Source organism: Tenrec ecaudatus, chromosome 12 (assembly GCF_050624435.1).
Source record: "Tenrec ecaudatus isolate mTenEca1 chromosome 12, mTenEca1.hap1, whole genome shotgun sequence".
Classification (NCBI taxonomy): domain Eukaryota; kingdom Metazoa; phylum Chordata; class Mammalia; order Afrosoricida; family Tenrecidae; genus Tenrec; species Tenrec ecaudatus.
Window position 1 is genome coordinate 49919737 of NC_134541.1, and position 23103 is coordinate 49942839.

Sequence of the window (23103 nt, forward strand, 5' to 3'; positions counted from 1 at the left end):
CCTTTGACAGGATGGGTTGACATGGCGGCTGCACCCATGGTTAAGCCATAGGAACAGTTGCAAGGACACAGCAGGACCGGCAGGGTTGCTAGGAGTCAGAACTAAGTTGCAGGAACCCAACAACAGCAAGGCGTAGACCATAGTAGAAAATTGTAGTGGTGGCTTTAACACCCATCTCCCCATTTCTGGACAATAATTCAGGACTGAAAACTCATCTAGTTTAGGACAATCTTACTGTGCATCTATTCAAATCCAGTAATGGGCGTATGGCTCACACCTATGCTCAGACTAGCCACCTGACAGACTGGATGAAGCCTGTACTATTTTTTTCCTCCTCTTTCTCTCTCTTGTAGCAAAGTTATTGGAGAATGGGCGGGTGGGCACAGTCCTTTTATGATTATGAGAGGAACTAATGGAGGATGAGGACAAAAAAGGGAAGAAATGTTGAAAGATTCAGAGAGAAATGACCACCTGAGCATAACATACCTGAAGTACACCTTACCCTTGGACTTCTGAGTGACATAAATATTTTTTATCTAGCATGGTTTCTGTTACTTGCAACAAAGCAAGGAGTTATTATGGAGTATGCTAAATAATGGCTTTTTATGTGAGTTGTTTTTAGGTGCTGTTGAGTCATTTCTGACTCGGAGTGACTAGGTACCAAAGAATGAAACCCCACCTGGTCCCGGGCCAGCCTCACAATCGCTAGGTTGCACCCATCTTTGCAGCCCCGATAGCAATCCCTCTCAGCAAGGGTCTTCCCCCTTTCATCTGCCCTTCTACTTTACCATGATGCTGCTCCATCTTCTCCATGTACTGGGGTCTCCGGGTAACATGTCCAAAGTAAGGGTGACATAGTGTCGCCCTCTTTTCTAAGGTAAAGGGAGAAGGTAAATTAGCTAAAATAAGCCAAATGTTTAAGTCTTTAAAGTGGAAAGTTCTGGAAAGGAGTCTGTTGTGGTCCTTAACATGGAGCATATCCTTTCTATGAGGACGCATGTGACTTGTCTGTGGCCCTCATTAGACATCTCCCACCCTATCCAGGTGAAAATGGACTCCAGGGCACTGCGCTTGGCATCTAGAACTCCCCAATAAAAGTTTAATGGAAGGAAGCCTGCCATCCATCAGGCCCAGACTAAGGGAGTTCCCCAATGTCCATTCACACTACAAACAGTCCACCACCTCCTAACACTTTTCCTCCCCATTGCTCTTGCAGAAGATGGATAATTTGTCTCCAAAGCTTAGAGCGTTCCTCTCTGAACCCATCGGAGAAAAAGATGTTAGCTGGGTGGATGGGGTCAGCCATGAACTTGCAATCAATTTGGTCACCAAAGGTTTTAACAAGGTAATTTGGACTTTGTTTCTTCTCTTTTCCCTATCTCTCTTCCCCCACCCTTGCTGTACGGCAGCCCTGCCACCTGTCCCTGCAAGGCAACTGGTCCTCAAAGCTACAACCTGGCAGGTGGGCATAGGCCTCAGTGTGACTGAGCCCCTCATGCTTGGGTAGCCTCAAGGGTCCATGCATGGCATTGCTCAGGGCAGCCGTCATTAGTGCCCTAAAACCCAGGGCTGACAGACGTGAACAGGTTGCCCACATTGGGGCTGAGTATCCACCTCCATTTCTATGAAGGAGCACCTGTGGGGCCTTGCCTGGCCCTGCCAGGGTGCCAGCTGACACTGGCATATGGAGTAAGAGTCAGGGTCTATATCAGAATATGGAGATGAGAATTCTGGTCCTACCCAGTAAAATAACCATTCTTTTAGGTGTGTTTATGGAGCTATTAGAAAGCGGATGCTTAGACGGTTAGGAGAGGTTGGGCAGTGTTCCCAAACCAAACCCAAAGATGGCGAATCCATGCAAAGGAGCCTGAGAACTCACACGGAGCAGAAGAGTGGGCACCAATTCAAGAAAGGGCACCAACAATGACTCAATTCCCTTCTTTTTTCCTGTCTCCATCATTAGACAAGAATGTGTTGCAGAAACACCTAAAGAGACTAGGACGTGTCTGTCTGTCTGTCTGTCTGTCTGTCTGTCTGTACAGCTAGAAATCTGTTTGCTTTGTACCAGTACAGTGCATGGGTGGTTTCCAGGTGGTACCTAATCTGATTGAGCATTTTCTGATAGAAACGCTCTTCTATGTTGTTAAGTTGGTCTCTGATTCGTGGTGACCAATACCACAGAATGAAAGGCTGCCAGGCCCTGTGCCATCCGTGGTAGGCTCTGGATCAGAACATTGGCTGAGTCTCAGAAGTAAACCTCCAGGCCTTTCTTCCCAATACACCCCTGTTTGGAAGTACTGCTGGGACTTGTTCAGCATCAGAGCATAATGGCAGGCGGAAGTTACACATGAAATGCACTGGCTGAGAACTGAACCCAAGCCTCTCACATGGAAAGTGAAAAGTCTACCACTGCCTCCCCATCAATGTCCTCTTTAAACGACATGGTGCTTGTTGTTAAATGTGTTGAGCATACATCAACTTAATGTCCAATGGGTGGGATTGTCAGGAAACTGGTGTTTCACAGTTAAGGTAGATTTTATGCTCCCCCACCCCTCAGATAGAGAGAGCCATCACAAGATGGTAATGAGAGGGGAAAGGCTGGGTAGAGGATAACATTTAAACTAATGATTAAGAACTTCCATGCTCTATTGTGGTAACACACCAATGGCAACTTGCATCAAGTGCATTCAGCTCAATGAGTTCTTACCGATACTTTTACCTATATACCGTATGTACTCCAGTATAAGCCAACCCGAATCTCAGCCGAGACACCTAATTTTACCATGAAAATTGCATTAAAAATATGCTGAAAAACTCGGCTTATACATGAGTATACATGGTACCTCCCACCCAGATGCAGCCATCAGACACTTTAAAAAGTCTAGATCCGTGGTTCTCAACCTTCCTAATGTCACGACCCTTTAATGACATTCCTTATGTTGTAACCCCCCAACCATGAAATTATTTTTATTGCTACTTCATAACTATAATTTTGCTACTGCTATGAATCAGGCCACCCTGTGAAAGGGTCATTTGACCCCCAAAGGAGTTGCAACCCACAGGTTGAGAATGCTGATCTAGATGGCTCACTTATTCTCTTACCTATAAAAGTTACCCCATCCAGAAGTAACTACTATTCTAGCTTCTAGACGTATTGATTTAATGTTTCTGTAATTGTGTGTGTGGAGTTCTTGTGGTTCAAGTATACTTATATTTATATTAAGGTATAATTTAAATAGAGTGCCTGTGGGCACAACTATGTCCTGAACATTTCTAATCCTGAATTGTAACTGGTTAACTTGTCGAATAAATCCCCTAACTTTGAGTGTTGTCTTTGAGCTCTGTGTGACCATTGCAGTCAAAAGCAACACCCAGCTAATAAGGAGAGTGTGCCGTGGGAGGGAAGGTTGGGTGTGTAAACTGGTTAAAAAAAGGCTGCTGAGAGGCACGCGGCTGATGCCAATTCATAGGAATCAACCTTGGGCTGATGATGGTGGGGATTCTCCTTCCCACTGTCCCCCACCCCAACCCTTGTGAAGTCTTCATACAATGTTAAGACAAATTAATGAATAGTGGGGAGATTTTAAGCATCTAAGTATCAGGGCTGTAGGGAAAAGTTAATATTTGGCCCAGGAAAAGCTGGCCCTTGGGATGTTCTCTTTCTTGTATGAAGATCTTTCGGCTGAATAGTTACCAGCATGCCACTTCTCTGCTTGTGTGGCTAGGTGCTGTCAAGTAAGTTCCAACTCATAGCAACCCTACGTACTGTGCCATCCTCGTAATTGTTACGGCTAGCCACAAGGTTGGTGGTTCAAACTCATCAGCTGCTCTGCAGACGCTCTGCTCCTGTTAATGTTTACAGCCTCAGCAACTCGATAAAGGATTACCAAGAGTCAGAATAACCTGATGGCAGGGGTACTACTCAACCAATATGATGCCCATTTTCAGGGACTGGTCTCACCTGATGACCTGTCCAATGTGAGACACGGTCTCGCTATCCTCACCTATCTCATTCTGACTATGTTTGCTCCAACACAGATTGGTTTGTTCTCCTGACAGTCCATGGTATATTCAATAATCTTCACCAACACCATGTTTCGAAGACATCAATTCTAATTCTTTACGCTTCCTTATTTACTGTCCAGCTTTCATATGCACACAGCCACCTGGGTGGGATAGTAGATTACCCATTGAGTCTCTAAGCATAAGGTCAGCAGTTTGATTCCCAAGAGAGAAAGATGAGCTATCTGCTCCCATAAGGATTTACAGTCCTGGACAACCTAAAGGGGCAGTTTCACTTTGTCCTATTGGGTCCCTATGAGTTGGCTGGCAGTGCTACCTGGGGAAATCAAGCTGGGCACCGGGAAGGACATCATTTGGGAGTCAATTCCTCTGTCATTGTGGAGCTCTGTTTAGGTGTACGTGACTGGTTTTCTACTTCAGTTTCTTCCTGAAAGTAAAACACAGCCTTAGGTTTCACCCTGACCCCTGATACTGTTCCCACCTATCTTCTGACTTGCTTGCTTTTCCAGCTTTGCTGCATTCTTTTGGAGTATCTGCTGGGATGCAGAACCCCATACGGCTGTCCCCAGGACCCTGCCTCCTCCTCCCCCACCTACTCGTGCTCTTTCTAGATGCCATGATGTAGGACACCAGGAGTGGATGAGACTCTGCTACTTTGGTATGCCATCGGGTCATCAGCCTTCCTGGGGTTGTGGTCCTGAGTGGAGGCTGGCAAGGAGACACTGTCCCACACTCTGTCTGCCACTGTCCACAGCATATGGCTATCTCCTTTTCAACACTTAATGCCTGAGCTTCTAACGATTGTTCCTGTGCCTAAGTCTCTCCAGGAGCTCAAAAGCCAAGATGTTGGTGGCATTGTCTTTGAGTTATGTGGTGACTCCGTTCCCTGAGGTTTTTGCCTGAATAATTAGGTCAGACACCAACCCATTGGTGCTGGCCTGAGTTGAAATATGTTATAAATATAAAATACCCTTTGAGTCTAAAGGCTTTTTTTGGGGTTGTTTTTTTAAAAATTTAAATATTTATATTAAAAATTTTATGTAAATATATTCTATACAATAAAATGATATTTTGAAAGTAGGTGATATAACAAAATAGATTGTTAGAATTAATTTCACCTCCTTCCCCCCTTTTACTGGGGCTACTAGAAGATTAAAAACCACATCAATAATTTATGTCTGACAGCAGTTTCCTATGACGAACCTCTAACTTTGCTTTACATCCCCAGACCCTACTCTTCCCCTTATACTCAGCCAGACTGTTTATGAACCATGTATACATCTACTCACCAAGAGGCATCCCCTCTCCAGGTCCCACTCGCCTCCTCCTCGAAGTTTGTTTGCTGCCCACATAGTCTAACAGGGCTTCTTTTTCTGAACACTTGAAGCATTCAGTACAAGCCTTCTCTGGAAACTGTAGTTGCTTGTTAGAAGCCGTTAAGTCAATTCCAACTCATAGAGACCCTGTTTAGAGTAGCACACAATGCTGCCTGATCTTGTGCCATCCTGTTGGTGTACTGGGGTGCATGTATGTGCAGCCACTGTGCCAATCTATGCTGTTGAGGGGCTTCCTCTTTCTTTGACCTATTTTGCCAAGCATGGTCTTCTTCTCCAGTGGCTGGTCTCTTCTAGTCCAAAGTAAAGGAGATGACGTTTTGCCATTCGCCTTTCTATAGAGCATTCTGGCTGTACTTTTTCCAAGACAGATTTGTTCATTGTTCTGGCAAGTTCATGGTATACTTGATATCCTTTGTTATGGTAGTTAGGGGTTATATCAACTTGGCTGCAGTAGGATATTCAGTAGTTTAGCAGTTGAAGCTTCTCCCATGATGTGACACGACATAATCAATCAAGTCCATGATGGAATTGTGCTCAAGCAGTTGTGGGAAAATCAGCTGGGAGGGAAACCCCTCATTCAAGTCACAGTTCTAAGGATATTTTCTTTGGGGGCACGGCCAACTTCATATATAAGTAAGTACTGTAGGGTCCTATTGGCTCCTTGCTGGTCTGGATACTGCAGGTGGCTCATCTACTGCTGGTTCTTTGGCCTTGAGCAATTAGCCCACCATGCTGCCATCAGAGTCTGATGTCTGACCTGCCAACCTTGCATCCATCAGCCTCTGTATCCACCAGCTGTGGCCTGCCAGCTTCATCTTCCTGCTTCTTGACTCATTAGCCCTGGCAGAAAAGCTTCAAGCTTAACATCTGACCCATGAAATTGACCTAGACTTGACCTACCTGCTTCTACAATTGTGTGAGTCGTTTTCTTGATATAATTTATATCTATTTACTGGTTTTGCTTCTCTAGAGAACCCAGACTAGTATATTCACCAGCCAGATTTCAAAGACATCCATTCTTTTAGTCTTCCTTATTCATTGTCCAGCTTTCACATGCATGTGAGGTGATTGAAAATCTCATGGCTTGGATCAGGTGCACCTCTGTGCTCAAAGTGACACTTTGCTTCTTAGCACATTAAAATAATGTTTAACAGGGCTGCTGAATGTGTTATGCTTCATTTCTTGACTGCTGAGTCTATTAGCATGGATTGTGGATCTAAGTAAAATGCAATCCTCTCTCTGCTTATCACGAATTTTCTTATTGTTCCATTTCTTAGGATTCGTGTTTTATGTTGAGGTGAAATCCATACTGAAGGTGGCTGTAGTCTTTGATCTTTTATCATTGAGTGCTTTAAATCTTCATGATTTCAGCAAGCAAGGTTGTATCATATACATCTTGCAAGTTGTTAATGAGCTTCCTCCAATCCTGATGCCTAGTTCTTCTTGTAGTCAACTTCTCTGAATATTTGTTCAACACGCAGATTGAATAAGTATGGCGGATGCTAGGAGCCTGACACACACCTTTCTGGAGCTTAAGCCAGCCAGAATACCCTTGTTCTGTTTGAATAACTGCTTCTTTATGTATGTATGGAGTACAATAAACTGTTCTGGAATTCCCATTCTTTGCCATCTGACCCACAACTTGTCATGATCCAAATAATCAAATGTCTTTGCATGGCTGGTAACACACAGGTAGGCATCTTCTTTGCTTTCTCTGATTCCACTCAAGATTCATCTGACATTAGCAATGGTATTCTTGGCTTCATTTCCTCTTCTGAATCCCTACTGAGGTGATTGTTGTAAAATTAAATGCAGTGAAAATTTACAAGCATGTGATAGGAATGATTTTTATGGATAATGTCTGTGTTCTTTTAAATCACCTTTCTTTGGAATGGACACAAATGCAAATATATTCTAGTTAGTTCGTCAGGTGAAACCTCTCAACTGGTATTTTGGAAATTAATTAATTGATTATTTTGATTAAGTGCATTCCTTCCATTGTGTTTTGATCATTCAATATTTTTATGGTGGTTTTGGGTTTTTTGTTCCTGTATTGAGAAACTTAAGACTTAAGTACATCAAAGAAAATCATAATTTTCAGGTGGTGGGGGGGAATCAAAACCCACAATAGGATAAAAGTTAACATTATCTAGATTTTGGTAGAACGCAAAGAATATATTTGTATAATTGAAAATTCTAGGGGCTTCATAAGCGACATCTGACACAAAATGTCCTATTACATTCCTAATTTGTGGTTCTTGGTGTTGAGGTCCATAGACAAGTAAGGAAATCTGAAAACCTGAGCTGGAATCCTGGAGGGTGCTTTGGCTTCTGAACTGCTTACTCCTCATCTGAGAGGCAGCGGCATTGGCGGCAGCAGCACCCCCCTTCTGGGCAGCTTCCTTCTTGGCAAGATGAGCTTGTAGAACTGCACCAGCTTCAGTCACTTGGCAGCCCGGAGTCTCTGGGAACCCAAGCACACGCAGCAGCTCCGAGCTGTCGCTCTCCATCAGCGTCGCCTCATGATCTTCTCATCTAGGTTGGAATGCATCCTTTGGCTAAGGAGAACAATCACTCCCCGTATCTGCTGCTGCTCGCCTGGGGGTGCGGTAGCTGCCAGTGAAACTGCCAGGGGCTCCAGCCTCTGCTTGTAGACAGCAGGCTGCAGGCCCAGCAAAGCTGTTTGACAGGGTGAGGACTGCAGACGCTGGAGATGAATTGTATGGGACCACGGTCTGAAGAGTGGCGGCAGCTGCAGCAGTCAGAGGCGCTTCGTTCTGTGCAGATGTGGGCACTTCGATATTCTGCTTGGTAGCAGGGCGGCCATGAGAGGCCAGATCATTAGCAGTTGGAGCCAGATGGCAAGGAGCTGGAAGAGGTCCAGACTGGTGTCAAGCACTTAGCATTCCTTGGACACCTGGAAGTCTCCCTCCTTGCTGCCAGCGTGGATTAGCCTCATCTGTGCTAACTGGTCAGGCATGTAATATGGAGGTCTTCCCTGGGCCTGTGGGACTCCTGGCATGAAGTAGCCACCAGCTGCTGGCTGAGACTGATTTCAGATGGAATTGGCAGGGAGCACTCTCAAGCCTGCCACCCGCTGCTTAGATGAGTTGATCAGGCAAGCCTTTCACCTCTGGGACAGGGAAACGTCCGGTGGCTTAGAGTCCACAATACTGCCTGTTCCTCTCAGTGACCTCTTTGGTCGCCTCGTCAGGAGATGAGAAGCAGACGAAGCAAAACCCTTTGCTTCTCCCATCCTCCATCCTGGTGATAACTGGTCCCAAAGGAGAAAATTCTGTAACTGGTCAATGGTGCCATCCAAGTTCATACAGGCGTACTCCCTGATGTCGACTAATTCTCTGCGGTTGCCCATTCATCTTTCTCCTATGCACTGCCCACAGAGATGATCTACCCGCCAATTTCCTTTCAGGTCAGCTCCTCCGCAGCCTTATTGGCATCTCCTGTTTTTCGTAATTTTGGATTTCCCACTGGGATCTCTCATCACCTTGACACTTAGGGTCTGACCAAACTGGCCAAGCAGCTCTTTCAGACCCTCACCATCCACGTCTCCCCAAAGCTCTTGGTGAATTCTTTGCCTTTGGCTCTAAGCTTGGCTTCCGGCTCTGGGAGACTTAAATCTGCCCACAAACACTTTGCCTTCGCTAAGGAACAGGTTATTCATATTCTCCATGGCCTTGTCGGCAGCCTCTTGGGTCTCAAAGTGGGCAGAGGCTAACCCTTAGTGCCAGTGTTTCCGAACAGAAAAAGTCAAGCATAAAGTACTGCCTCCCTACACCAAATTTTCACAGTGAGGAACCCCCCTCTGTGACCACATGATCCAGTCATCAAAAGTTCCTGGTGTCCGGGGCCCATACAGCGTCAGCGGGCTGCTGGAAGCTGATTTAAGCATAACTCAAGGAGCATCAGGTGATGCATATGGCGGGAGACCTGGGTGGACAGCGCAGGCCCACACAACCAAATGTTCATAGCACGGCCTTGTGACCCTCACCGAAGGAGACCATGGGCTAGCTGCTGGCTACAGCCTTCATCTCCCCACCCTCCAGTACCCCAAGCCCAGAAGGACTTCTTTTAGAGCTCACTGCAGGACAAAAGAGGATCCCAGGCCAAGGCTCACAGGTGAGAAGCGCCTAAGGGGCTAGAGTTTGCTGGTTACCTGAGATAGAAGACTGCAGGTCAGGGGCAGCTCAGACCAAAGGCGCGCCCCCAAACCAAAACTCCAATATGGCCTTCCCTGGGAGTTCGTAGTCTGTAGCTGCTCTGGTCTGAAACTCCAAATATATTCCCCATTTTAATATATATATTTATTATTATTATTATTATATATTAAAATGGGGAATCCCTTTCCTTATTCTCAAAAGTCTCCCAGAGGCTAGCAAATGCTGCCCCAGCGTCCTCCAGGACACACATCTCTAAATATGGGCGGTTAAAAATGACAACCGTCAGGGGAATTGAGAAACCAAATATTTGTCTGTGCAGATTACAGGAACGCCAGGCGGGCGGGCGCGTGCTCAGCCGCCTCCCCAGCCTCCTCCCCCGCCTGGCTCTGCGGAAGCGGGACCCTGGGGCCCAGGGGCCCTGGGGCGCCTGCTGGGGGCAGGGCAGGGGGTCCGGGGAGCTCGCAGACTGGAGGGTCCGGTGGCCAGCGGACCAGACGGACAGACGGAGCTCAAGGGCGGCAGCCGCAAAGGCACAAGACTAGGGCAGGCCCGGGCAGGCAGAGGGCACCAGATGCTCACCTCCAGGGCGACAAATGGGCAGAAGCGAAAGCGTGGCTGCGGCTGCGAGAGCAGGCCGGACCGGGCAAAAGGGACTTCCGTGCGGTGCTCCAAAAAAGATGCGCTTTTTCATCTTCTCCTAGTAAAGGACTTTTAGAGCTTTGTAAAAAATCCTTCTCTCTCTCTCTCTCTCTCTCTCTCTCTCTCCCCCTCCCCCTCCCCCCTCCCCTTCTCCCTTGTTCCCTTTCTCCCTCTCTCCCTCTCTCTCAGGGCTTCTGGGGCTGAAATCCACAGAGATAGGGGCAAACAGAGCAGAGAGCCTTCGTGCAATATTTTTTGATCATTTTATTATTCAACATGATTCCCGAGTCATACAATATTTTCCCCGTAGAATATTTCAATACTGCATTTTGAGACTTGACTTTTTATTTTTTATTATTGTTTTATTTTGGCGGGTTATTTTATTTTATTATTTTATTGGGGGCTCATACAACTCATCACAATCCATCCATCCATTGTGAGAGGTTTGACTTTTTAATTCGATTATTTAAACATGGGGAATTGAGAGTGTCGTTCCCTTTTGCTTTTCTGACTCCAGGTCCTGCACGTCTGGTTACAATACTTTGCGTTGCCTTCTTGACTGTCCCTTTGAAATCGTATGTGCAGTTCTTCTACTTCATGGTTTCTGCCATTCGCTTGAGCAACTCGCCATGTAAGAGAAAATCTCAGAGTCGCTTCCCGCATCCATATTGGTCTTTTCTTTTCCTTTCTTTGAGAAAGCTTGTGCTTCCTGATGCCTTGATGCCATCCCATAACTCTCCTGGTCTTTGGTAATTAGTGTTCCGTGCATCAAACCTTTTCTTGAGATGATCTTAAATTCAGGTGGGACCGACTCAAGGTCACATTTTGACTCTCATGGACACATTCATTGTGCAATCACAGCCTACCTCTGATTTTATCCCTCAGGCCATTTGGGGCAGTGGATGGGTTTATGTTCTTGGAGAACAAGAACCAGTTCAGGACCAGAAGGCCCTAGTGTAAGTCAGCCCATAGCTGAGCTAGTGTTTGTCCCCATTGCTCCTACTCATCCCATCTTGGGGTGACAGTGAGGTGCTGAGTCCCCTGTATGGTGCCTAGAGTCTGCAAAGTGTTAGGACATAAACTTAGAAATTATCCTACAGTAGGGTTCTCAGATAAAATAGAAGATCCCAAGTTAAATACAATGATGGAAGAAGCACAGCAGTGTATGTGATAGAAGGGATTGTACTCTGAAGAATAAAATCCAAACCCAGAGGAGGGAATGGTGTTAGAACGTAAATTCTGAGTACTCGTTTTGCAGAAGGCCGTGGATGACAGTGAAGCTCAAAACCCATGTGCAGGGTTCCCCAGGCAGATTAAGATTCTGGTAAACTCTCTCTGACTATATACCAGATACGGGGACGGCCTGGTTACCAGACAGAGTGCATTGCAGGGTAGGTGTCTGCGAATGCAGTTGGGTCAAAATGCGACAATTGCCTTTGCTCTCCCTCTTGCCCTGATGTAGAATTGCTCTGTTTTTACTATTTCTGCTTTGTTATCGATTGAGATTTTTCTTATTTTCATTGTGTCTTGATTCTGAATGATTCTGTCACTATTTTGTATAAGAAATCCAGATTAGGCAACCCTAGAGAGACAACACCTAATTAAGTAGAGTACAGGGAGCTAACAACGTAAGTCTGCGGAGGAAGAACTGTCCCAGAATTGATTGTTAACGAGAGGAGCACAATTCCCACGGATGTGGTCGAGTTATTGAAATGTCTCCGGTGTGAATTAAATGTTAGTGAAATTGTTTAAAGCAAATAAAACAATGAAAAATAAGTAAAATTAAAATATAAGCATGTCCAGAGGAGGGCGGGTGGCACAATGATTCAGTGCGTGGCTGCCAATGCAAAGATTAGTGGTTTGAGTGCATCAGGAGGCTCCGTGGGAGCAATCGTTAACCCACAGCCATCGAGTCGATTCTGACTCACAGCGACTGTAAATCTTTGTGGGAGCAGACAGCCTCATCTTTCTCCCTCCGAGTGGCTGGTGATTTTGAACTACCAACCTTGTGTTTAGAAATCCAATACCTAACAGCACCACCAGAACACTAGAAAACCCCGTGGAATAGTTCTACTGTGTCACCTGGAGTCACTGTAAGTGAAAATCACCATGGCGAATAACAGTAACAGCATGGCCCAGGAAGACAGAGAGGTGAAAGACGAGGCAGGCCTTGCAATGCAGTGTGCACTGATGGCGAAGAATGGAGTTTTCAATCCCCAATGACTGAGAGATCATGAATTTGCAAGGCTGCCACTGGCCCTCAGTCGACACGAATCCAGCATCCAGTTGCGGAAAGCAGAGGAAGCTGTGTCTTTGCATAATGGACTCATACGCCGTCCTGGGAAGGGTGTTCTTCGTGGGTGCTGAGGCGTTGGGAATTTAGTCAGAGAAGTGTCAGTGGGTTGAGAATAAGAGCAATGAGATCTTCATCTCCCTGTGACCAACATGTCACTGTGAAGACTGAGAACCTTCATTAGTGCAGACTACACTGGAGGAATAATTTATGGCGCTCAGTGCGAAAGAAACGCATGGAGCCTTTCATTTTAAAATGATGAGTTTCACGAAGGTGACAGTGCACCATTAAGACAATCTCAGAGCTTTCTGAGTGTGTGGCCTTGATTGAGCTTGTTACATGTGTTTGCGTGCTCACGTGCTGACAAAAACTGCTGCTGTTTAACCAAGAAGGCTACTTGTGGGGTGGTTCAGATGCCTCTTAGTCAACCGCTAAGGAGCACCTCACTGTCTCTGACGGGATTTGAGGAAGTGAGGTCTATAGCAAGCCACACTCACTGCCAGGACACCACAGGAGGCTGCAGGAAGGCCCCATCGTCTTGTTCCTGCAATGGTCACTGCCAAGGTAGCAGGAAATTGGTAGACCCTCTCAGGGTTGACATGTTTCTGTCACTGTCTCTTCTCAAGGAGGGAACGAGACAGTTTCTTATCTCCTTGGTATAGAAAGTGCTAACAAGGGGCTTTCATTTGGGGGGCAAATAGAGACACCAAGAGAGCATGCACCAGCATGCAGCTGGCAGACCTGCTGATTTAGACTCTGCTTCTCCGTAGGATCAGGATGAAGTCCCCTGGGAATGCAACTAGGAGGCAGGGAGCGGATGGAGGGCTAGTGGGAGCAACCAGAGGGAAACTGAATGAGCAAGAAGCAGATTACAGCTTGGCTTCAGGGATCATGAAGGGGGCCTTCTTCTTGTTGTGTTCCTGGAAAGTTGGCCTTGGATCGTCTGTGCTGCACACTGGCTGGCATCCTGGGTGCTGGGCCCAGTGGGAACATGGAGGCTTTGATGGCCAGAGGCAGCTGGTCTCTAACCCCCCAGACCACAATGCAGATGGCTGGGGTGTGTAAGCATGACGCAGACTGATATGAGGCCTAACTTCTCAGTGACTCCATCTGCCGAAATGGAAGGGGGAAAATGGGACAATTAGATACACTTGAACATATCAAATGTCTGGAGCATTGCATAGCATGTTACACGTGTTCAAAATTACCCCTTACTATGAGTTATTATTAGTTAGCAACTATTATTGATATTTACAATATCAAATGTTCTCTCCTGAGACAGAGTTCTATGTATCTCAAGCCTATGTTTTCTCCTCTCTATCTCCCATTCCAAGATTGCAATGGACTCAATGAGAATGTAATGTTTGTGGGGAATGAGTTTCTTTGTGTGGCCTTTTGCCTTGATTTCTTTGGAAAAATAGCTTGAGGGATTTTTCCATTCCCTAAGTTCCCAGGATGCCTTTGTTTGAAGTTTTTACCCCAGAGGTCGATTGTTCATGTTGATTGACATTTCCTGGATAAGCAGTAACGTACTTGTGGTTTGATATTTTCTGTCTGGCCTTGTAATTGATCTAATTTGTACACTAGTAGGGATTGTTCAAGATACTTACACAAATGAAGTATATCATCCACTATGCAAATTAAGGATCTGTGGCCCACTAAGAGTGGATTGGTTAGTTTGTGGTCTTGGTTGGAGGGCTATACCTAGAACTTAACCAGAAGTCTGCTTATATATACAGCCAACCAACAGAGGTTGTCAAACAAAGAGAAGGAAGAATCAGAAAGGAGAAAAGGCAAGAGAGAGAGAGGAGATCCGGACTCTCCTAAAAGATTTGTAACCCGGGGCCAAAGCAGTGGGTAACCCTGAAGACATCAGGAGGCTCAGAAAAGGACTTTTGGAAGAGCCAAGACAATTGCCCTGGCAGGGGCTCTGTGGCAGACTTTGTAGTGACAGGAGGTCAAAGGCAGAGAAACCTGTCGTGAACAAGGCTAAGAGGAGGCCTGTCCTGGGCAGGCTGAGAGAAGACCCGCATGGCCAACAGTAGGGCTTGCTTACATTCATGGTCAAGGGGAGCTCAGAGAGCGATCTTCTACTGAATAAGGGAGGGATGTGCTCTCCACTTAAGAACAGTCTTCTAGCCTTTGTCTACGTGTTTCCTGATCCTGGGTGTGTAGCCTTTTGATCCTGATCCCAAGATATACCCTGTAACTTCCTCAAGAAACCACGGTTTCTGTATGGTGCGTGGGTTTTGTGTGCCCATTGTGATAGGTTATAGAATCCAGTAGAGAAAATAGAGAATGCGTTGGTGAAAACAGTTGGTGTCAGATTGTCTAAAAAGGCTGAAGAGAGGAGGTATGTCTGATTACCTCATAGAAACCAGCCTTGGGCTCTTCTTAATTCTCATTATCCCTACAGAAGATAGACAGGTTCTGATGCTACTACCATTCTTACAATGTTTTAAAATTTTTAATCCCTGATTAAAAATATATCGATAAAATCCACCATTGAAAATACTGTTCTATCAATAAGATAAAATCGAGATTTTAAAATATTTAAGTTTTATTGACATACAATTCACATACAATATCATTAAATAGTTTAAACATAGTAAAAATAGATGTGCAGTCATCACCGCAATACATTTTAGAGCTTTTTCTTCATTTTGTTTTTATTGTTTTCTTTTCTGCCATAATCCTAAGCAACTATTAATCCAGTTCCCATCTCTCTAGATTTACATATACTGGATTGCACATAAAGAAAAAGAAACAGCAAAGTACAGAGGTCTACACAAAGAGGCTGGACGACAAGCCGGCCCAAACCAGAATTAGGCCGACCCCCACACTCGAAGGGAATACCACAGAAAACAAAAATAGATCGTCTGGAGTGGGAAAGGAACTGACCCACCACACCACATCCAGAAGGAAGCTGAAACAAAAGAAGGAGAAAGGACGTAGTGGAGTACACCTGGGTCCACTAAGCCCAAAGTTGATAGACCAGCTAGAAGGGCCCATCATACAGAGAGGACCATTCAGCTGACCACACTACGAGATACGACATCCTGCACCAACACATGGCCCTACACGGGACAGCACCTGAGACATAATGGGGGATGGGCGACTGAGCTGACCCCGCCACACTGAGGCAAACACTGGGGGCATGCAATGGAGCAGCGGAGGAAGCAGAGCAAAGGGAGCCCGAGGGAGTATAAAGGATCGTCTTCCGGGCCAGGACGTGGCGCCTCACAAGCTACACCTAGAAAACACTCGTAAAGGCCAACGAAAGGACCTTGAACTACTAGCAATTTTTCTTTTAATATTTGCTATCTTTTTGTTTAGTCTTTTTTAATTTGTTTTGTTTTTTACCTTGTAAATTTTGTACGTTAGTGGCTTTTCTGCTTATCAGCGTGTTGATGTTGCTTCTGTCAAAGCCATGTCCTTATGGGCCACTTGGGCGCAGTCAGTCATATCCATTTGTATGCACATATTACTATGTCAGCAGGTCCACCTAGACAAGATAGGCTGGACAAATAATGAGAGAAGAAAACAACAGGACCAACGGTCCTGGAGGGACAGGAGAGCGTGGGAGGTAGGGGAAGGGAGGAGGTGTCGCCCAACACAGGGACAAGGGAACAGCGAATGGTTCAAAACCAGAAGAGGGAGGGGAGGGGAGGACTGGAAGGGAGTGACCAAGAGCAAGATAACTGAGAGGAACTACTGAATCCAGAATGAAGGCTAAACATGGTAATGGGTCGGGAGGAAAGCGAAAGGAAATAGAGGAAAGGAGTAGGAGGCAAAGTGCATACAGAGAAGCCTAAATACAGACATGTACATATGTAAATATATTTAAGATTATGGGGGCAATAGATTTATATGCATATATTTATAGGTTCAGTAGTAGGGTAGCAGATGGACATTGGGCCTCCTCATGCATAATCCCCCAATACAATAGCACCTCGCCCTGCTAAGCAGTCATTGCAGGATACCCATCTTCCCGACATGATCACTGAAGACAGCCGTGTGTGTAAGCAAATGTGGTGAAGAAAGCTGATGGTGCCCGGCTATCAAAAAAAGATATAGCGTCTGGGGTCTTAAAGGCTTGAAGGCAAATAAGCGGCCATCTAGCTCAGAAGTAATAAAGCCCACAGAGAAGAAGCACATGGCCTAAGGGAATACAAGGTGTTGAATGGACCATGTAGCAGATACAAAGGAACAAAAACAATCATTGTGTGATCACCTTCCTCACATAATGGCTGAAGATGAAAGTGTGCATAAGCAAGTGTGGTGAAGAAGGCGGATGGTGCCCGGCTACTGAGAGATATAGTGTCTGGGGACTTAAAGGCTTGAAAGCAAACAAGCGGCCATCTAGCCCAGAAGCAACCGAGCCCACACGGAAGCAGCACACCAACATAGGTGACCATGAAGGACAGAGGAGACCAGGTCTCCAACATCAAAGGTGGGGTGGTGGCGAGAATCACATCACCGTGAAAGAGGGGGAGTGTATGATGGAGACCCAATGCCCACCTGTAGACAGCTGGACACCCCTTGCAGAGGGGTAGTGAGGAGGAGATGGGCCACTCAGGGTTCAGTGTAGCAACAATGAAACTCAAAACCTTCCTCTAGTTCCTGAACGCTTCCTCCCCTCCCAATCATCATGACCCCAATCCTACCTTGCCTTGCGGACCTGGTTATACCAGAGGATGTACAGCGGTGCAGTGGGGATCTGGAGGCACAGGGAATCTAGGACAGACGAACCCCTCAACACCAGCGGTGGGAGTGGCGACACCAGGAGGGAAGGGCATGTAGAAAGGAAGAACCGATCTCGGAGATCTATGTGTAACCTCCTCTCTGGGAGATTGGCAAGGGGAAGGCGGGTGAGGGGAGACGCCGGGGAGTGTAAGATAAGATATAATAATTATTTATAAACTATCAAGGGACCAGGGGTGGGATTGGGGAGGGAGGGGGATGGGGGGGGGAAGGGAAACCGAGCTGATTCCAGGAACCCAAGTGGAAGGTGAATTTTGAGAGTGACGAGTGCAACGAATGTATAAGGGTGCTTTGCTCAATTGATGTATGTACAGATTGTGATAAGAGCCTTATGAGCCCCAATAAAAAGATGTTTTTAAAAAAAGAAACAAAAAGCAAACAAACAAAACCTCAACAACAATAACAAAACAAAACAGAGAAAACCCCTCAATGTCAAAGAAAACATAAAATAATAAATACTAGAAAAAATTTGTGAGTCAAAAGGGAGAACAAATGATAAGGTACTATATTATTTTATGCTTTTACCTTTTTTAATTTTTATAGTTTTGCCACCAGATTAAAGCATGAGATATTTTAACAGTATTATACATAATATTTTTTACATAGAAAACTTTACAGAGCATTTTATATTATATAATTCTGCTTATTCTTTCAAAAATTTACACATCCATTGAACAAGGAATGCTTTTCATAAATCATCAATATTAAATGCACTTAATCACCATGTATAGATTACATCAAAGTAGCTCTTAACTAATCTTTGGCATTTTAGGAGGTAAAACATACATTTGCATATAAATAAATATTTGATGTAAATATGCTGATAGATTTTTTTTAAATCACACTGAGACATACTACACTACTACACCTTTGATAGTGTTTGGAACCTTTTTATTTTTGAGAGCAATAATTTTCAGAGCTATTTTTTGTTTAAAGTATTCAGTTTTGCATTTGAGGGTTTTTTCCCCCACTTCCTAACTTGATCATTAGTTAACAGAAATCCAAGGATTTTCCCTGAGCTCAAGCCATATCTAACATAAACATTCGAACTGAATTCAGAAACAGCCAGTGTCCGTTTCAATTGAAATCTGCTGCACCATAACAACAAACACTTGAATGAGATGGCATGACTGGGAGGAGAATGAGATGCGTAGACACAGTCACAGAATGGGGGGGAAAAAGTTGAACTTTTTTTCTCCATTTTATACAAAAGTCGATAAAGTATTAAAATTTAACCTAACTACAGTTGCATTAGTCCAATTTCTAGTGCACTCTGTCTGCTAGCCAGGCAATTCACATCCCTGGTGACTGATCAGAGGGAATTCACTGGATGCTTAATCAATGTGGGGATCCTGCAAATGGATTTTGAGTTTTCTCCATCAGTCACGGCCTTCTGCAAACTGGGTGCTCAGAATGAAAGCTCTCATGCCATTCCTTCCTCTGATCTTGGACTTTATTACTTATAATCCTCGATCACAAAGGCTCGTGTACTTCTTCAGTGTGAACTTTGAAAAGGAGATAACTTTAAACAATTATGCTGCCTTTCTTACTGCCATCAAGTAGATTCTGATTCATAGGGACCCTAAAGAACAGGGTAAAACTGCCTGTGTGGGTTTCCAAGACTGTAAAGCTTTACTGGAGTAGAAAACCTAATCTTTCTCCCAGGGAGTAGTTGATGGTTTTGAACTACTGACCTTGAGGTTAGCAGCCCAACCAGTGAGTTTGGAGTTTTTGTATGGCCAAGTTATAGCCCACAACACTACCAGGGCTGAAACTAACTGCCATTGGGCCAATTCTGAGTCATGGCAACACAACAGAACAGGGCAGAACTCTCTTGTGGGTTTCCAAGAGTGGAACATTTCCTTGGAGTAGAAAGCCTTGTCTCACTCCCCCGCGAGTGACTGGAGGATTTTGAACTGCTGGTTAGTAGTCCATCCAAAGAGTCTGGAGTTTTTTATCTGGCCTTGCTAAAAACACATTGAAATAATGGTTTAAATCACCATGAAAGCTTGACTTCTCTCCGACCCCATATTTTGAACAACTCAAAATAAAGTCCCAAGACGCCAACATTTTGCTTAAAGTGAAGTTTTCTATAACCAAAAGTAAACAGACACTAGCAGTTTTCCCCAGAAAGGACCCGGCACTTGCAGGCATGAGCTCTGGTTCTGAATCATTTCAGGCAGGGAAGAGAGCCCACACCAGCCCCAGAAATGGGCTCTTAACATGTCCTGTGTCTACCAGCTGGGGGTTGGCCAATTTATAGCCCCGTGGTCTCACTGTCTCCTTTCTCCACTAGGCTCTTACTATACAACAATAATATAGTAATAAAATTATAAAAGATCAGTGAAAATCTGGGGGGCAATTAATTAGAAAACTGTTCTTCCCGGAAGTCCCTGAAAACCATAGTATTTAGCGGAACTAGTTAGAATGTCTGCCTTACGCATTATGTTCTTTTAAGATCTCTCTCGGGGGATCAAATTGACCAGAACAATCTGGACGATTAGGTAGGCACCTGGGGGGTAATGAGTGTATGTTAATAGGGTAGGAGCAATTCGAGATAGGAAAGTGAGAATGGTTACACAATTCAAACAATCAGTATCCTTGAATTCTACCTGTGGAATTTTGAAAATATATGAGCACAAGAAAATTATGGATTAGCATCACCTCCCACAGTCCTCACGCACCTGTCAGTAAGGACCTGTATGTTTCTATGTTTAAAAGCTTTCAGCAGACCTGCCAGATTAAGATGAGTTCGGAAGAAAGGCCTGGGACTCTACATCTGAAAGTTGCCAACAAGAGCCCTCGGGGTTGCACCAGTCTGATCAGCAGTGGATCGTGGGGCTGGCATAGAACCAGGCAGTCTTTTGTTTGGTTATGCATGGGATAATCATGAGTCAGGGCAGACTTGATGTAAGTTAACAATATGAAATACCATAGAAGTATGAGTCAGAGTATATTTAACATTTATTTTATATTCCTTTTTAATTCCATCCCCTCAGGGAGGTAAAGATGGACAGCGTGAGCATGTTTTATACTTCTACATTCATTCATCGGGGATCCATCTTCCACCATTAAAAAAAGCATGTTGTAATTGTATAATGCTTTCACATTTAATTATTTTATAGGCGATGGCAGGGCAGGAGATGAGGAAAGTGAGGCATAGGTTTATCACGTTAAGTGCATCACCTGAGTTCACATAGCTGATTTTCAGGTGCTGTTGAGTTAGGGCTAAGGCATAGTGACCCTGTGTACAACAGAACAACACTCTGCCTGGCCCTGTGCCATCCCCCCAACTGATCTTATGCTTGAGCCCATGGATGCAACCACTGTGTCAGTCCCTCTTGTGGAGGGCCTTCCTCTTGTTTGCTGCCCTTCCACCTTCCCAAACATGATGTCCCTCTCCAGGGACTGGTCTGTCCTGACACCATGTCTGAAGTATGTGAGATGAAGGCTGTAAGGAGCATTCTGGCTGTAGTTCTACCAGCACAGATCTGTTTGTTCTTTCGGCAGCCCTGGTACTTCCAGTTCTTCACAGACACAGAGCTCTTTTCCCCGGAAGATGACTGCCCTCCTGCTGACATCTGGAAATGTCTGGAGAGGATTATTGTCAAAACTGACGCTGCTGTTGGTACCTAGTCAGGGACACTGCTGAACATCAAAAGGCACAGAACAACACCACTCCACAGAGAATTTTCCAGATCCAAATGACAATGGTGCCGGGTTGTGCTCGTGTACTTGCGGCTAGAGCAATCAGGAAAGAAAGGCGCTCAGGAGCATGTCCAGTGCTTGCTCTGCATGCGCTTCCAGAGGAGACCGAGTAGACCAGGGACGTGCTGGCAGCATCTAGACCCTCACTATGCAAAATGTAGCCACAGACCAGCAACGTCCTGGTAGCTTGTTAGAAATGCATGCTTTCAAGCGCTACCTCAGGCCACTGGGTCAAAGCCTACCAGGTATTTCTTGTGCCCACTCCCGTTTGAGAAGGACAAGTTCTAGTTTATCACAGGCTGGGCAGCCTGCACACTAGCTCTGAGAGGTGGGCATTGGAACCAACCAACCAAACCTGCTGCTCCGGAGTCAAATCTGGCTCACAGTAACCCTGGAGGACAGAGCCAACCTGCCCCATAGGATTTCCAAAGCCGTACTCGTCACTGAAGCAGACTGACACATCTCTCTTGCATAGCAGCTCGTGGCTTTGAACCACCTGGTGGCGTAGTGATTATCAGTTGGACTGCTAACTGCAAGGTCAGCAGTTCAAGACCACCAGCCATACCACAGGAGAAAGAAAGGGTTTTCTACTCTCATTCAGGGTTACAGGCTCAGAAACCCGCAGGGGCAGTTCTGCCCTGACTTCTGGGATTGCTATGAGTTGGCATCTACTCGATGGCGGTGAGGTTTTGAGTTTTTGTATCTTTCAGTTAGTAGTCAAGAAATTAACCACTGGGTCCCTAGGGGTCCTTGTGGCAGTGAGCTCAACTTTAAATCTCACCCTGGGGTCAGTCCCTAATACTCAGACGGTCAGTTTCTTCTCCTAGCTGGCCTGTGCCTAGCGGAGCACACACCACTTCGACAGGATCTACATGCTCCCTTGTGGCATGGATTACATTCTCTGAGTTATATGGCTATTTTCACTCTCACTTTTGGAGCTGTTCTCCCCTACTAACCTATATTCACTCTCCCCGAGGGTTCTTGTCAGCCCTGGTGGCGTAATGGATTTTCCCATTGGGTGTTAACCACAAGGCCAGCAGTTGGAACCAACTAGCTGCCCCATGGGCGAAGGATGAGGCTTTCTGCTTTGTAAATATGTACAGTCCAAAGGGGAAGTTCTTTTTTTGGCCTATTGAGTTGTTATGCATTGGAATCAACTTGATGGCAGTGAATTTTACTTTTGTTTCAGGTTCATGTCTAACCTTTCGAGATGTTGGTTTCCATTGGATCCCATTGAGAGAGCTTTTAACACACTACTCAAGGCAGAAAATGTCCCCAGTTAAGCTAAACTATTGTTTAGTTTGAAGAAAACTTCTGGGAATATTTTTGGGGCTAAGATTGAAGATGCTCTCTGGGCAATCATAGTGTTAGGGGTTCATGAAACCTTTGTGTCTCCAGGAAGACTAGAATTTATGGAACTGTAAATTCTTCCCTGCACTTTACCCCTTTTGATAAGAAGTCTTGGGTAAGGAAGCACACGTGTGAGAGTTTCATAATTACCTCTGCCGTTTTTTCTCCTTCCCTTGTCTTTTCCTTGCAGGCCTACATTCTGCTGGGGCAGTTCCTTCTGATGCACAAGAATGAGGCTGAGTTTCAGAGGTGGCTCATTTGTGGTTGCGGTGCCACCGAGTGTGAGGCCCAGGAGAGCTCTAACTGTCTGAAGGAGTGGTGTGCCTGCTTCTTGTAGACACAGCCCTCACCACTCCCACCAGAATAAACGAGGCGTCCTTGACACTCGACACAGGCTCGGAGTGTTTACTGGTTGCTATTTTCATTAACTTAATTCTGATTGTACATGCTCATGATAAAAATAGCTCAAGAATATGCAAAAGTATAAACACAAGAAAAACGACCCCGATTTCCACCACCCAGAAAGATCTGTCATTCACTGTCAGTGAACACCATATAAATTCATTTGTGCTATATGACACTATTGCTATCAAAGTGAAAAGAGGTGGGGTGTAAATACTATTTTTAAATGTTATCTATTTTGTAGTTGATGAGAACATGTACAGCAAAAGTATACCAATTGAAGTTTCTACCCATACAGTTCCAGGATCTTGGTTGAATTGTCAAACCATTCTTGCATGCTTTCCCTGCATTATTCTTGCCTCGGTAACATAGATTTACTGACCCACTACAGTCTCTGTATAATCTTACA

At 45.2% G+C, this 23103-nt stretch overlaps 1 protein-coding gene and 1 pseudogene across 1 annotated transcript; one reads left to right on the forward strand and one right to left on the reverse strand.

The window, feature by feature from the left end:
• Positions 1-1219: 1219 nt before the first annotated feature.
• Positions 1220-22661, forward strand: BANF2 (BANF family member 2). Its single transcript, XM_075527853.1, has 2 exons — positions 1220-1345; positions 22483-22661. Exons 1-2 carry the CDS (start codon positions 1220-1222, stop codon positions 22627-22629), a joined length of 273 nt encoding a protein of 90 aa, XP_075383968.1. The 3' UTR covers positions 22630-22661.
• On the reverse strand, positions 7439-10229 carry LOC142422214 (polyadenylate-binding protein 4 pseudogene; annotated as a pseudogene).
• Positions 22662-23103: the final 442 nt, after the last annotated feature.